We start from the raw sequence: 14,764 nt of genomic DNA on the forward strand, positions 1-14,764 counted from the left end.
GGCAGAGAAGGAGCATGTGTAGTAACTAGATGTGGGAAATAGGAGCAGCATTCATGGGTTTTAATGTGCCTCTAATGCATGTATCCTTTGCAGACAGTCTGCCTCAGTTTCCCTCACCTAAGCCAGGGATGACCTTGCTTATCTGCTCCTTGGGATCACTGTAAAAGTTAGTTAATTATAAGGCGCCAGGAAGTATCACTGGAGTRCAGGAGTAGGTTGCTCTATGCGGAGGTGAAATGCTGTTTAAACGCGTGACATATTTAGCACCATYAGTTTTGTGCCTAGAGGACAACCCTGCAGTCCTGCTTTCCTTCCGCCCATGCTGGGAGGAAGGAATGCGAATAACTTGAAAGGGCTGTGAACTTTCCAGCCGCCTCTCTGTACAGGAATCACAGCAGGCTTGTATTGGTTTTGTTTCCCTGCAGCCATATCGACAGCGACAGCTTCCTCTGCGATTGCCAGCTGAAATGGTTGCCCCAGTGGTTAGCTGAGAAAGAGCTGCAAGCCTTTGTGGTGGCCACCTGCGCCCATCCCGAGTCGCTAAAGAGCAAGAGCATTTTTGCTGTGCTGCCAGAAAGTTTTGTGTGTGGTAAGTCTTGCCTGTGTGTTTCGAGGTTGTATGAAGGGCAGGACTCACTTGGGAAACATTTTCTTTGACTACTAGCATGTTATTACGAGACAGTTTCTGTTTTGTTTTGTTATTCARTGGGATCAAAGCAAGCCCAAGCCTACATTTTAAAAATTTGTCATTGGCTACAATTTATTTCCCACCAAAACCACACAGCACATTGCTTGCATCTAGTGTATTCCTTACAGGGCTGCCTGAGTATTAAATCAAAAGGGACTAATGGTTGTTCCAGTTCTAAATTGGGCTGCACAGCTGCACAGAGACTTCTGCAGTCCTCTCAGTTTGATATTACCAGGACTGCAGCTATAAATTTTTCACACTGCAGCATTATGAGCTTGTGCTGTGGCTTTTTGTTCATCATTCAACTTTTCTCCCTCTTGGAAACAAAGGGTTAAAAAAAAAAAAAAAGTAGAGGAGGATCTCTCCATCACAGCTCCTTTTATTGGGCCAGTAATGTGTTACATATGAATCAACCAACTGCTAACAGTTGGATTTTGCAATCTTATTTTTTCTCCTATGCTGTTCTCTCATGCAGACAGCAGCTACAGCTGTTTTCCCACCTAACACTCACTGCAGTTGTTTCTGCACTTGAGCTGTGGTTGCCAAACAGCTTTACTAAATACCCAACACACACAAACACATACCACTTCACTAATAACAAAAAGAAACATAAATGATCAGAGGAAGCCAAAGTCGTGTTGCTCATGCATCCAGCTTTGGGGCAAAATAAAAGCCTGGTTTTGGAAGCTGTCTGTGATGCGAGCCGACATGGATTCTAGGGGGAGCTGCACATGGCTGTTTGATGGAGTCCAAATATGCTCCTGCAACACCCTTTAATTCAGTTGAATGCATGACTTGTATTGAGAACTGAGCAAAAGATTTGCTCCAGCTGCTGTCCCATGTCCATCTTGAGCACAGTCCCAGGGCTGCCTAGGTGGCCTCCCTCTGAGGGGGCTTAGGGAGGGTTGCTGCATTCATCTGGAAGAAGAGATCATGATGGCTTGATCCCCACAGCAACATCACAAAATGAAGACAGCTTTGCTTCTCCGATGCCTGCCAAGTCCTCCAGGCACTAGTATGCCTGGTTCCAGAGGCCTGGCTGTTTAATTAAACCTTAGTCAAATATTAAATTACACCATTTGTAGAAATCTAATAAATGAATCTGCTTGGAACCCTGCTAAAAACAACAATCTTTCTGGGCAGAGAGTGTGCAAAGCTTTCCACACCGGACGGGTGACAGGCAAATACAGCTGCTTCTGCACTGGCGGTGCATGCTGCAGCTACCCTGCTCCTGAGCAGTCATTCCTAGAAAGTGGATAAGTGCACTGCAGCCCTTCGCTTTAAGTGTCCTCCCTCTCTTCCCTCCTGCTTCAGGCTAAGGCAGGTCTGCAGGTGAAGCTGTAGGTTCAGTATTGCTCTTTATGCACGGGTCGCACAGGGAAGGATATTTTCTTTAGACCATAGTATCTTTTTGAGGCCCAGGTTCAATGTCAAAATTCAGTTGTGTAAGGTACCAGGTAGATCCATACACTGTACACTCATAGTCCTGATGACTCTCTCAAAGTGCAGATAGACTCATTTAAAATAGGCTTAGATTCATCTCACTTAACTGGACACTGAACTGAGGGGGCTAATTTAGGAATATAAAGGCAGGCACATGGGTGAAGAGAGCTAGGCATCTTTTCAGTGTCCCTGGTCCCTAGGTGACCATCTCACTCCACTGATGAAAGAGGGAACCAGAGTTCTAGTTTAGACCAGCCACTCAGTGGAGTTGTGTGTGGCATATCTGTACAATAAAGCCAGTCCCRAAGGTGAAGTGCTTTGCAAGAGCAAGCTGCTCTTCTCTTGTGGACAGCAGTGGATGTAAAAACAGGTGTACAATAATGTCTTTCACTTATGCACTACTCATTTCTCATTACATCTTCCTGCTTGTTCCAGTTCATCCTCACAGACCAGGACTAACTATGCCTGCTGTTTTCTCTTAGATGATTTCCCCAAGCCCCAAATCATCATCCAGCCTGAGACAACAGTGGCTGTCCTTGGGAAGGACATCCGTTTCACCTGCTCAGCTGCCAGCAGTAGCAGCTCCCCTATGATGTTTGCATGGAAGAAAGACAACGAGGTGCTGCGCAATGCTGAGATTGAGAACTTTGCACATGTGCGGGCAAAGGATGGTGAGGTGATGGAGTACACCACCATTCTGCACCTCCGGCATGTCACCTTCACCCATGAAGGACGTTACCAGTGCATCATTACCAATCACTTTGGTTCCACCTACTCCAGCAAGGCCCGACTCACTGTTAATGGTTAGTAGAAAGCTGCTTTCTAGTTCCTTTCCTCCAATTCCTTGTGAACCCGTTTTTGGCAGGCAGTCACTCCTGAGGGTCCACTCCTGATGATGAGAAGCTCCTAACCTCTTCACGCTAGCCACTTGCATCTCAGTGCATTCTGGGAAATGCCACGTGAGGAGCASGCGCCAGCCTTGGGATGGCTGCTATCCAGCCAAGCACTTCAGCGAGTTGTCCCTAAGCATGAGTCATTCCACTGGCTTCAGCCATTCTCTTTGGCTGTTCCAGTAGAGTCTTTGCCCATGGGAATGGAGATTCAAAAAGGTTACAAAGTAGAGGGAATATACTGATTGAAAGTTCTCTGTAGGAGGGATAATGGGTTTTGTTTCCAGGTTAATCACAGAAGACAATTAGCTTTGATCCCAGGTCTAATGATCCCAAGTGGGGGTGTCTTGGACACTGTAGACAGGTATGTGCTATAGAAATACAGGATCAGTCCCCAACAGCTTAGATGTGTCTTGCAAAAGCAGCTTTTTATCCTATGGGTAGTTGTCATGCCTGTCTTCTGTTTAGGAAAATAAGCATGTTCAGAGATGGTGTTTTCTCCATCGAATTATTCATCCTTTTTTCTTGTTTTTCTATATCAGTGTTGCCCTCATTTATCAAAACTCCTCACGACATCACCAGCCGGACAGGGACAACAGCACGGCTGGAGTGTGCAGCTGAGGGACACCCCACCCCACAAATTGCCTGGCAGAAAGATGGGGGCACCGACTTCCCTGCAGCTCGAGAACGCCGCATGCACGTCATGCCTGACGATGATGTCTTCTTCATTACGGATGTGAAGATAGAAGACATGGGTGTTTACAGCTGCACAGCACAGAACTCTGCAGGGTCTGTGCTCGCGAATGCCACCCTGACCGTACTGGGTAAGGTGCATTAGTTCCCCTGAGAGACCAAGAGATCCAGAAGTGAGAACTGGAAGGGAGTTCTGCTCAGGCCCTTTAGCAGTTGTAGATACACAAACGGGACAAGGAGTCAGTGCTCTGCTTTAGTCTTGTTTCATGCTTTTACACTGTGGCTAACTAATGAAAAATACCCTGCTAATTAAAAAAAGGAGTTGTGAGTCACATTTCCTTTTCTGCCAGGGAAACCCCTCCAACCATGCTATTTCCTGCCTGGGAAAATCACTTCAAAAGGAAACTGCAATCCACCTCTCTTGCCCAACCAGATTCTTGATGTCTGTCAGCCATTATCGCTTGTCCTAGGGGTTTCTTTGGTGGGAAGACTAACGCAGACTGGTGAAGAGAAGGCCTTGGTTGTGCATGTTAGATCATGAGTCTCAACTATTGTGGTGTGAGGCCACCATTCCCCTGGGCGCATGGCTGTGTAGTGCATTGCTATGTATTTGTCTGCAGGAAGATCAGGTCTATTTAATAATGTTAAAGAAAATATAGTAGAAATCTGTTACCACACTATCCCCAGGAATTAATTTCTGCGTTTATTCCCCTGCAGAGACACCCTCTTTGATTCATCCACTGGAAGACCATGTAGTGTCTGTAGGTGAGACTGTGGCTCTTCAGTGCAAAGCCACAGGGAGTCCACCTCCCCGCATTACCTGGCTGAAAGGGGACCAGCCCCTAATCATGACAGAAAGGCATCACTTTACCCCTGGCAACCAGCTGCTCATTGTTAGGAATGTTGTCTTGGAGGATGCTGGGAAATACACGTGTGAGATGTCCAACACCCTCGGGACAGAGCGTGCACACAGCCATGTGAGCATCTTGCAGTCTCTTGGCTGTAGAAAAGACCGTACCACTGTGGGGATCATCACCATTGCAGTGGTGTGTAGCATTGTGCTGACTTCTCTGGTCTGGGTCTGCATCATCTACCAAACCAGGAAGAAGAGTGAAGAATACAGTGTCACCAACACAGGTAGGTCTAGTCTCCTGCTAAGGTGCTCTCAAACCTTTTGTGTTGTCAGACTTCCCACTAAGGCTGAATCAGCACGTCAGGTAGCCACAATCACACTAGGAAGGCRGTTGGCTTATCTCTGTGGTTCTCTTGGCTCAGAAAGCTGGAACCAGCCTTCGCTTGCTGTTGAAGCATGTTCAGAGCTGCATTTCTCCCCTTGGCTGGCTCTTCAGCAAGGTCTTTTCCACTTGGCAGTAGTCTCAGCCTTTGCTTTGCTACTTTGGTTTTCCATGACCATGAATGATAACTCTTGAGACAGTCTGGATTATGTCCATGATGCTGGGAACCTGTATTGCTTCTTGGGAATTTGTAGTTTCAAAGACTTTGTATTCAAAACATAGAAACGTTAAACTTGGAAGCAAGAAGCTTTTTTCCTGTTGTCCGTAAGAGCTGTTATAACCCTTCTGATGAGGGACATCCCTCATTTCTTTGGGAAGAAGAAGAGTTTATTGCTTCCTGCTTCAGAAGGGGATAATTTGTTGCTGAGCTCAGCATTGCAGAGAGAGTAAACTCTCCTGCCCTCAGCTTTATACAGTCTCTGGACAAAAGTATGGAAGAATGAGCCTAGGGCCTCCCTGCCCTTCAGGGATTTACAACCTTCCTGTATCATTCTCAGTATTAGGTATAGTACAACATAGGATTTCAAGGCCATAGCCTAGGTAGGAAGTCTTGGCTGCCATATAATTAGTGCAATCTATATGTGGGAATTTTTACCCTTTTTTTTTTTTCTTTTTTAAGCTCCATCTTGCACATTATATTAAAGATCAATTCTGAAAATCTAAGGCTTCGTGCCTAGGATAATTGCATTTCACTTGGTGTTTGTGACAATAGGGGAAACTGAGATTGCCTCAGTCAGCATGGAGAAAGCCACAGATCTTTAAGGGGCTTAGACTTTTCTGCTTAAGTGAATTGAAGCTGCTGTTCTCCAGAAGTCTGCTACTTGTGACTTTGGGAGATGAAGGCCTTGAATTAAATCAGGTGCCCTGAATTTCAGGAGTAAAGGAAGGATTTACTTGTTCTGAAGAGACCGTTCCACCTCCACGTACCTTGTACTGACCATGCCAAATGCAAATATCCAGAATGGCCTATCAGCACCAAATCTCACAGCTTTAGGCTCTCTGAAAATCAGAGGGGATGGGACTTCTAGGAGCATGGGGCATTTAGATAGTACAATTCCAATTCATTGCATTTATGGAAAAGACCATTTATAGATCTGCTCTCAAATCCCTTGTGAAAATGAGACCTAGATGCATTTGAAAACAGAAGCCTTGACATCCTCCCGGGAACTGATGTTTTTCTCCTCCCATTGCTCTAGATGAGACCATTGTGCCTCCTGACGTGCCGAGCTACTTGTCTTCACAAGGGACTCTTTCTGACCGGCAGGAAGCCGTTGTCAGAGTAGATAACCAACAGCCTAATGGGCACATAGACAGCAACGGTGAGAACCAGTCCGGTTATTTTTTCTGCAATACTGTATCTAGACTTGATATGAGGAGGGAGAAATCACAGTACAAAGTACTTCTGGGCTTGTTCTGAGTTATCTGAAAGATCTTCATAATGTAATTCTCTAGCTACTGCGTTTATGCAGAACAAGGATCTGACTTTCACTTTACAGAGCTACCTTCTCCCACTAATAACAGCATTTATGCAAGCAGACTACTTCAGGAACTCCTCAGTCAGGCCCTAAGGAGTATTTTTTTGCTAATTTTGGATTACTTCTTTGGCACCAGAGTTATCCACAGTTAAGCTCTACTACAAAATACATTAGCATGGCCTGTCCCTGCCTTCAGGCTTAGAAATTAAATGCTGGGATTTTACAGTATTTAAATACAGCGTGTTAGGAAGGAAAAGTTAAGCATTCTGAACTAAGATTCTTCTGAGTTTATAAAGCATTTATTTTGTTAAACATTAGCTTAAAATTATCTATTATCTCCATTGCTATTTTTCTCCTTTTTGTAGCTTTTATGGTAGAAATAAAACTAACAGGTCATTCAGCTGAGAGAGCAGATGGTTGTAATCTTTAGGCAGATGGTTCGTTTGTTACAGGTATGTGTCAGACTGATGCTGGAAGGTGTCCAGATGTTGAAGCTCCCACTGTAGGTTGCAGACAGCCAAAGTTGTGCATCGGCTATAATAAAGACACTTGGAAAACTGAAGACTTGGCTGATGGAATGCTTGTTCCAGATAAGACAGGTACAAAACCCATTAATCTGGAAAGGTATTTCATGTTTGTACAGATCAGAAAGCCCTCCAAGTCAGACAGCATTTAAGACTAGAAATTGTTACCTTAAGAAAAAAGGCCAGAATGATTCTCAGGTGTGAGTACAGTAAATTTACTTTCTCCTGCTTGCTTTGATCCKCTATCAAATTTGGATAGTTTGAATTCAAGCAACTGTCAGAAAGAGGCAGGCTAAGGTTTATAAGTATTGCTTGCAGCTGGCTGATCAGTATTTGATTTTGAGCTATTCCTAAAATGTGAGAGTACTTTCACACTGGAAGTGTTATATTGGTCATGATCTTTAAAGGGTCTGTCAACTTCAAAGCTCAGCTTTTTTTTTTTCTTTTTAATTTAAAAGTTGTTTTGGGCACTACACCTGCTTCTCCTCTTTGCGAGTTTCTTGGGTTTTACACTCGCACTTTCTTATTTTTAGGATGTGTTTTCTGTTCTCATGCTGTATTGTAAAATATACAGAAGAACAGCCAGTGAAACAAATTTTCTCTCCAGGAGAAATTGTAAAGTTGAATAATGGAATGTTGTCAAACACACAAAGGAAATTAACTTTGAAAACTTGGAAACTCTTTCCCGCTTGCCTCTCTGAATTCTGCTCATCTGTTATTCCCACTAACTAATAAAATATCTTGAGATAACAATATGATTTGACAGTGATCCCTTTAAAGCAGCAGCACAAAAATAAAGGTAACCTRGTACTTATAGCAGTTAGTGTAGAAACAGAAAGTGGAACTTTACTCTGACTAGAAAGTCTGGAAAAGGAAATAAATACATATTTTATATTTAAAAAATAATTCTTTGGAATGAACAAAAAACCAACCCAAGCTATTATTTTGAACTACCTTTAGCTATGGGACAGCTACAGAGTTCTGAACGATGTGGGTATTTACCAGCATTGTATAAAACGAAGAAATGTGTGTATTATTTGGTGAGAACGATTCCCATACTGYGGAGGGACAGACTAACTAAACAGAGCTGCCTTTTCCTTCCGCAATTTGTGTGCTTCAGGGCTGACAACTTCCAGCTGGTTATTCTTCATTCGTTGCTGTTTTCTCTTCCTCCCTTTAAAGGCTATGGCCTGCCGGTTGTGTGCGCAGACTGCAGTGGGAGTACAGACAGCATGAACGTCCACATTTACCCCAAGGAGTCGGAGTACTACTCCGAGAGCCTTAAGACTATGGATAACACCTACCAAAATGCACTGAGCAGCAAGGAACGAAGCAGGAAGAGGGGTGCAGGCACCAGCCTTCTTCATCCTCAGCAGTGCAACGGGATTGCCAGCAGCAAGAGGGTGGAAACGGATGGGACCCTCTACCCCAGCAACCATGACAGAATGAGACCCGCGGGCACAACCACGACCAGCCCGCTGCTGGCAGACAACCACGGTACGTGTTTACTTGGGGATGTCTTTTTTTCTCCCCAGCTGTAATACCATTTGGGTTATATCCGTGCCTTRTTTTCTCCCATCAGTGACTTTAGCTGGTTGAAGGACTTGCATGATAGCGGCAGGGTTGGTTTTTCGAGGAGCGCTGGTGGACTGAGCATCAACTAACYGCAGTGGGCATTTGTTTTTCTGCAGACTCTTCACAATCGGTTGCGAAGCCTTCAGAGCTTAACAACCTGAATTTGGTGAGAGCTTCTCCAGCCGGAGGGTCACTTAAGCAACTGAACGTGCTTCCTGAAATTTCCCCAACGCTACTGGATTTGCAGAGTGAAGCGGAAGTGAAGCAGGCTCTCCTGTCCAACAGCTACGTACCCAAGTCGTGTGACTCCATTCATGAGTTTAAGCCACCGAGAAGATCGATGGACTGAGAGAACAGACTGCCATGTGCAAATTAACAAACATGCTATTACTTTCTTTTTTTTTGCACAGAGTATGGGCTACTTACTTCTACCTCAAATCTTGAACTGATGACCTGTCAAAGGCAAACAACTGAGGTATGAAAAACAAGCTTGTATGGGGAACAAACTCCTATTCGAGCGTCACCTGTTTGTATATAGTTTAAAACTTCCCTGAGAAGTATGAAGCGTTCAAAAGTTGACTTGCATATGAAGCACATAAATGCAAGGGATTATTGTGTAAAGAGAAAAGTATTTGATACAATTGTATATAAGAGTTTTCATATATAAATATATATATATAAATATATATATATATATCTTTTACAGAGGCTATTTTAATCTTTAGTGCATGGAAAACTGAGTGAAATTTTACAATTTTGGCAATATTGTTCTCAGTATCAGGTTGCTGTTAAACTTTGTGAGAAAAATAATTCTGGTGCCTTAAATGCATAAGCAGAACTTTAAAAAACAGACTGTTCTAAAGGGATTGTCCTCTTTTCAATGGAAGTTCCTTTAAATCAAATATCAATTGGGTTACTTAGCACAAATTTCCTTCCCCTTTGAAATTTATTGCACTTAACACATTTAAACAGAGATCTTCAATTATTTCAAATGAAGTTTATAGCAAAAAACCCCCAAGCTATTAGACATTGCATAGCAACCTGATTTTTTTTCCTGTTTGTGGAAGAACTTAAGTTCTATTATTTTTCAGAACTGCATAAAAATTAATAGGCGAACTGTGACTGTACCTATATGTTAGAGTGGACCACACAAGAAGCACTAATTCAGCCACCGTGCAGAGCCCCAAACCAGACAGACAAAAAGGATACCACGATTAGCGAATACGGTCATTACCAAAATAAATCAATCATGCGGTAAACTATGGGGTGGTCTCGTATCTTGCACCATGCAAAAACTTCATACCAGAGGGCACCGTCTGCCCATACGGGCTGCTACAGCACTAATCGCCCACGGAGCTGAATTGCAGGCGCCCCCCACGTCCTGCCGATGGGTGCAGTTACACCTCTGTAAGGCGCATGTAACGATACAGCCTGTCCCTGTTTAGGGAAAGGAATAACCCATACCAGTGTAATGCGCTTTCCCACCACTATAACTACATCTATTCCAGAGTGGTTTTGGAACCATGTAACTGTTTTGGCAACAAAAAATAAAATCACACTCCTAAGCTGACAGCTATACTGTTAATTCATGTGATAATTCAACCTTTTTTCCTGCAACACACTATTAAGCTTTCTTGTTGAGCATCATTACCCTGATCTGCAGCCAGACTCTTCGTATGAAATTATCTGCTTCAAATGAATCATGCTGCTTTGTTTAGCAATTCCAGGCTATTCAGAAATAAATATACTAATTTAGAAGGGAAACGGTATATTTGATGGTCGAATATGCTCTGTTAAATGGAAATGTCCCAAGTATTTTTATGTGGTCTTTTAAGTTCATCCATGAATAGGGGGAAAAAAATACCCACGTTGGTCAAACAGATCCTTGTCACTTATAACTTCACTATGAAGCTTTTTATTTATAGAAAGGCTGCTTTCTGTTGGTGTTGGTACCTGTGGATGGAGGACTCCTTTCCAGTTATTTGTAATTTGAGTTCTGCTAATATAAGGTTGCTAAACTCTGGTGATGACTACTTTGGGGGAAGGTTTATTAGGGGGGTTTATTACTTTTTTCCTTAGGAGCAACTCTAATGCCAGTTCCACTGAAGCAGAGTCCAGTAGAAACCCACCTTTGCTAATAGTACTGTGGCTAAAAACAGGCATCAGAAGTAAGGGCAGAAACGCTGCATTTTCTGTTCAGGATATCATTACAGATCTGCCAGAGTCCTACCAAGCTTATGGGCTTTCAGTAAGAAGTTAAGTGCTGCCTTGAATCAGGACTCAAGGTGCCCGTTCGTTTTATTACAAGCTGGTCCTGTCCAGCCTTACCTTGAGGAGGCAACATCTCCCTTGAGAAGAAGACGCCTTGTCTTTTGCTGAGTAGCTTAAGACAAGTTTCACTGTAAACTAGTTGACTGAAGCTGACCTTGATGGAGCAAGGCATAGTTTAGCCAGGTACCTGTCTGTATCAGTTTCTGACTATTGACACGTTTGCACTTTGAGACAGGTGGCTAAGTATGTTGAGTGCCAAGTTTATTCCACGCAAAGGAAATGGATGTGAGAAAATTATAAACCGAGCATACTTTTCCCTTTACTCAAGGGGAAAGTACRCTTCAGAACTGACTCACAAGGTGAAAACAGTGGAACTGGGAACAGGGGGAAGATGGGAGTGATTTAATTGACTCATTTTGCTGGCGGAAATGTCATCACCATTGCAGAGATAAAGCATATTTGCCACATTAACATTTGAAAATAATGTTTCTGAATAAAGTTAACTGCCTAATGTTATGACTTCCACTAAATATGTGAATTTGCTGCTTCTAAGAGGCAATGTGAAAGAGGAAGTATTACTTTTGTGTACAAAGTTATTTATTTATTAGAAAATTTGGTACAATGTTGTACATTGAAAAACATGTAAGATATTGAAGTGTCTAACAAATGGCATTGAAGTGTCTTTAATAAAGGTTCATTTATAATATTACAGCTTTTTTGTTGAGAGTGAGCTTTTGGGAGTTTCAGTGGAAAATTAAATAAAATTCTAATCTGTTGCTACACTCTTTTCTGTCTTTCTCTAATGAAAATGCAAAGTGGCTGCTGGTGAAATTAGACCCACAGACTTAACATTGGATACTGTAGATSAGCTTGAGACTCAAAGTCTGACTTGTGGATGGGATGGAATTTGGGGGCTGTATTGAAAGCCGCAAGAAAGAACTCAAGAAATACATGTCTAATATATCAACTGCTTAAGTGTCTGGCAAGTGCCCTAATCTTGGCACCGAAAGCTGAGCAGATGGGGGTGTGTGCATGTGTGTTTAAGTATGTAAGAAAAATGGGGTCAGGATTGCACCAGATTCAGCTGCAGTTGCGAACACGTCTGGCTTTTTACGTCTTGCCCCCACCCTTTATGGAAATTCCAGAGGCAGCTTCAGAGATAAGCTCAAATTCTTCCTTTAACTAAAATCTCGGTTGAGTTTCTGTCTATTTAAAAAAAATAAAAGTATATCCTCTTCTAAATTATAACTTTGGGTATAAAGCACATTTTCTGAGAATACTCAGGAGAATACTCCCTTAATACATGTAGGAGTTAAACTATTTTAAAATGGAAAAGCAAGAGCCTTTAAAAAGCTGGTGCCTGGTGTGAGATTCAAGTTTTGTTGTTCCAAATTATCCCAGTAATGGAATAAAATCAAATTTTCAAGTTTCCCACCTAGCTAAAACTCGAGCAAAAAGGCATCAGGGAAAAATATTCAAACACATTTTTTAGGTCTTTTTTTTCCCCACAGTCCTCTAAGCGAAAGTTTCATTTTCAGCAGGATTTGACAAATTGGTGCGTGCGGGCGAGCCCTGCTGCAGCGCGGCCCCCCGCTGCGCCGGCAGCCCCGGAGCTCTCACTTGCCTGGTGCCGTTTCGGGGTGACGCTGTCCTTCCCGCGGCGGGTCGGGCTGCGGAGCCGGTCGCTCAGCGCAAGGGAAGGGGAGCACTTGGTGTCTGTTGAAAACATAGTTAGTCACAGGTAAATAGCAAATAGCTCTGCTAGGCCRGCGTCCGCCGACTCGAGTGTGGCTGGGGCTCTTCAGCTGCAGTTGAGATGGGCCTTCAATACCTAAAAAAAAAATCTATCGTGGTGTGACATACTGGTGGCGAAAGGGAAAGGAGGGCAGGTTCTCCCCCCCCCCCCAAAGCCTTGACACCACAAATGGGTTTGCTTTTATCTCTAGTGCACGTGGCAGTAGCTGCAGTGTCACCAAACGGGGTTTCCCTTAGCTCACTGACTGATGCCGCAAGCTTGGCAAACAGGATCACGAGCAAAAGCTTTTTCTTTCTTTTGCTTTTCTTAAAACACTGGGGGTTTTTTTTGCTCAGGAATAATAACATGGGCAGAGATAATAGAAGTGCAAGGCCCACACGACTGTTAGGTTTGCAAAAACAATTTGCATAGTTAAAAAAATAAAAATAAAAAGTGTAACAAAAACTGATTTTTGCAAAGCTTAGGTGGGGGGGAGGCCCAAAATATAAGTGCACCATAATTATTATCAAACAGCTCTAGCAATTAAAAACACCAACTGTAGTTCTAACCCTCTCATTTAAAAAGTTTTAGTAGGGAATGTAACTTTTAGCTTTTAAGACTGAGTTATAAATCTCCCCCCCATCAACAAATGCCCCTAAAATTGGGTCTACTCTCTCGCTATATATTAAAAAAAATACTTCATAAAAGAGCCTTAAAAGAAGTGGGAAGCACTGCTGCACTGTGCTAGTGGCATTAACCAGCCAATCTGGGACCTGATTAAAAAAAAATCTCCAATTTTTTTATTTTTTTTTTTAAGCAGCGCATCCTTTGTTCTTCACAGTTTATTAGTTTGCCAATTCTTTTCTAAGTTTTGGCCTCGAAACGCCCTGTGATTACTACGGCACAGCGAGACAGTACAATAAAACATSCACACTTAATACTTCATGGTCCCCGTTTGCTGCCGAGAGATAGCGTTTTCCCGGGGCTGGGGCTTCGCACGTGCCCCCTCGCCCCCAGCTTGCTGCACCCGTATGTGCCTCCTCAGTGCAGAGACCAGCTTAAACGCTAAATCCCAGCGCTCCGGGGAACCCCTCAGCCCAGAAACTCCCTGAGCCCAAGGTGCTGTGCCCATCAACCCGGGAGGAGCACGCGCAGACAACGCGGGTGCAAACGCGCAGCGGCTCCGCAGCTCCGAGCGGGGTTCCCGCGGCCACGCAAGCCRGCTCCCGTGCCCCTCTCGAGCTGACCTTGCCTGCCCGTTAAAACGCAYGCGCACAACAAAAGCGGGGCTCAGCCCGACTGCTGGTGCTCCCGGCAAAGCAGTGGCCCAAGTGTGCATAGCGCAGCCACCACCGTCACCCGAGTCCTGCGGGGGGCCCCGAGGGGCCCGAGCCCCTGCCGCAGCCAGCCCGGGGCGAGGGTCGGCCTCCGACCACGCGCGAGTCCGCCTGCGGCCACCGTGTGCCCCCGAACCACCTAACGCGGTGCCTCTCGCCCCGCAGCGCGGGTGCAGCACCGCGGCGCGCGCCGAACGCCTCGGGAAGGGTTCGCCGCAGCGGCCCGCGCCTTGCCCAAGCACAAGCCTCCCCRCACAAACACCCGCTACCCCTAACCCTTTCAAAGCACCACTTAGCCAAGATGCTGCTGTAAACCCGGCCAACCGCTTTGTTTTCGGTTTCCGGCAAAAATTTTGAGTAATTTCGATAATGCCTTTTTGCCGAGCGCTTCCCAGCACCATTTTGGCCGCTACAGCTCCGCTTCCCTAACGTGAGAGCAAGAGCAGAGGTTTGCTCTGCCCGCCAGCAGCCCCGAGAGCCCTTAGGATCCGTGCGCGCTTCAGCCGGACGACGTGCGCGCGCGCTCCCTGCCCTGCCTCCCCAGCTCCCTCCTGGGCTCCGTCAGCTGCTGAGGGAGGAAGACCAAGAAAAGGCATAACTGCATCTCTCAGCACAAGCACCACGGTTAAGACTGGCGGAGCTGTAAAACAAAACAAGCCCGTGCTTTTACTGGAGAAACGTGAGTCTAATTAATAAAGCTGCACTGGTTACCACGCAGGAATGCTTGCTGTGCACCTGTAGGTATAAACAGGAATATAAACTTTCACAAATACGGCTCAAATCAGAAACAAATGGATTATTGTCTTGTACAAAGAGCCCTCCCAACCTGGAATATTTT

General features: G+C 44.5%; 3 protein-coding genes across 7 annotated transcripts in view; 2 read left to right on the forward strand and 1 right to left on the reverse strand.

The window, feature by feature from the left end:
* The window catches only part of LRIG1 (leucine rich repeats and immunoglobulin like domains 1), a 64,654-nt gene extending 53,022 nt beyond the window's left edge, over positions 1-11,632 (forward strand). Inside the window, exons 12-17 of the mRNA XM_026075010.1 lie at positions 426-589; positions 2,614-2,934; positions 3,564-3,845; positions 4,432-4,851; positions 6,206-6,328; positions 6,937-11,632. Of these exons, the coding sequence (XP_025930795.1) occupies positions 426-589; positions 2,614-2,934; positions 3,564-3,845; positions 4,432-4,851; positions 6,206-6,328; positions 6,937-7,160 (1,534 nt within the window). The 3' untranslated portion in view covers positions 7,161-11,632. The remainder of the gene's footprint in view (positions 1-425; positions 590-2,613; positions 2,935-3,563; positions 3,846-4,431; positions 4,852-6,205; positions 6,329-6,936) is intronic.
* On the forward strand, positions 6,424-11,632 carry LOC112970420 (leucine-rich repeats and immunoglobulin-like domains protein 1). Its single transcript, XM_026074781.1, has 2 exons — positions 6,424-8,505; positions 8,700-11,632. The coding sequence occupies exons 1-2, from the start codon at positions 7,971-7,973 to the stop codon at positions 8,930-8,932; spliced, it is 768 nt and encodes a 255-aa protein (XP_025930566.1). The 5' UTR covers positions 6,424-7,970; the 3' UTR covers positions 8,933-11,632.
* Positions 11,430-14,764, reverse strand: part of SLC25A26 (solute carrier family 25 member 26) — a 97,580-nt gene continuing 94,245 nt past the window's right edge. For 3 of the 5 annotated variants that reach the window (XM_026074773.1, XM_026074771.1, XM_026074778.1), the window contains one exon: positions 11,430-12,570. In XM_026074773.1, the coding sequence (XP_025930558.1) occupies positions 12,471-12,570 (100 nt within the window). In that variant the 3' untranslated portion in view covers positions 11,430-12,470. Of the gene's footprint in view, positions 12,571-12,735; positions 14,662-14,764 lie in introns of those variants that run through there. The other 2 variants (XM_026074776.1, XM_026074777.1) reach the window with 2 other exon arrangements.

This window comes from Apteryx rowi, unplaced genomic scaffold (assembly GCF_003343035.1).
Source record: "Apteryx rowi isolate R43461 unplaced genomic scaffold, aptRow1 scaffold_4, whole genome shotgun sequence".
In the NCBI taxonomy this organism is placed as follows: domain Eukaryota; kingdom Metazoa; phylum Chordata; class Aves; order Apterygiformes; family Apterygidae; genus Apteryx; species Apteryx rowi.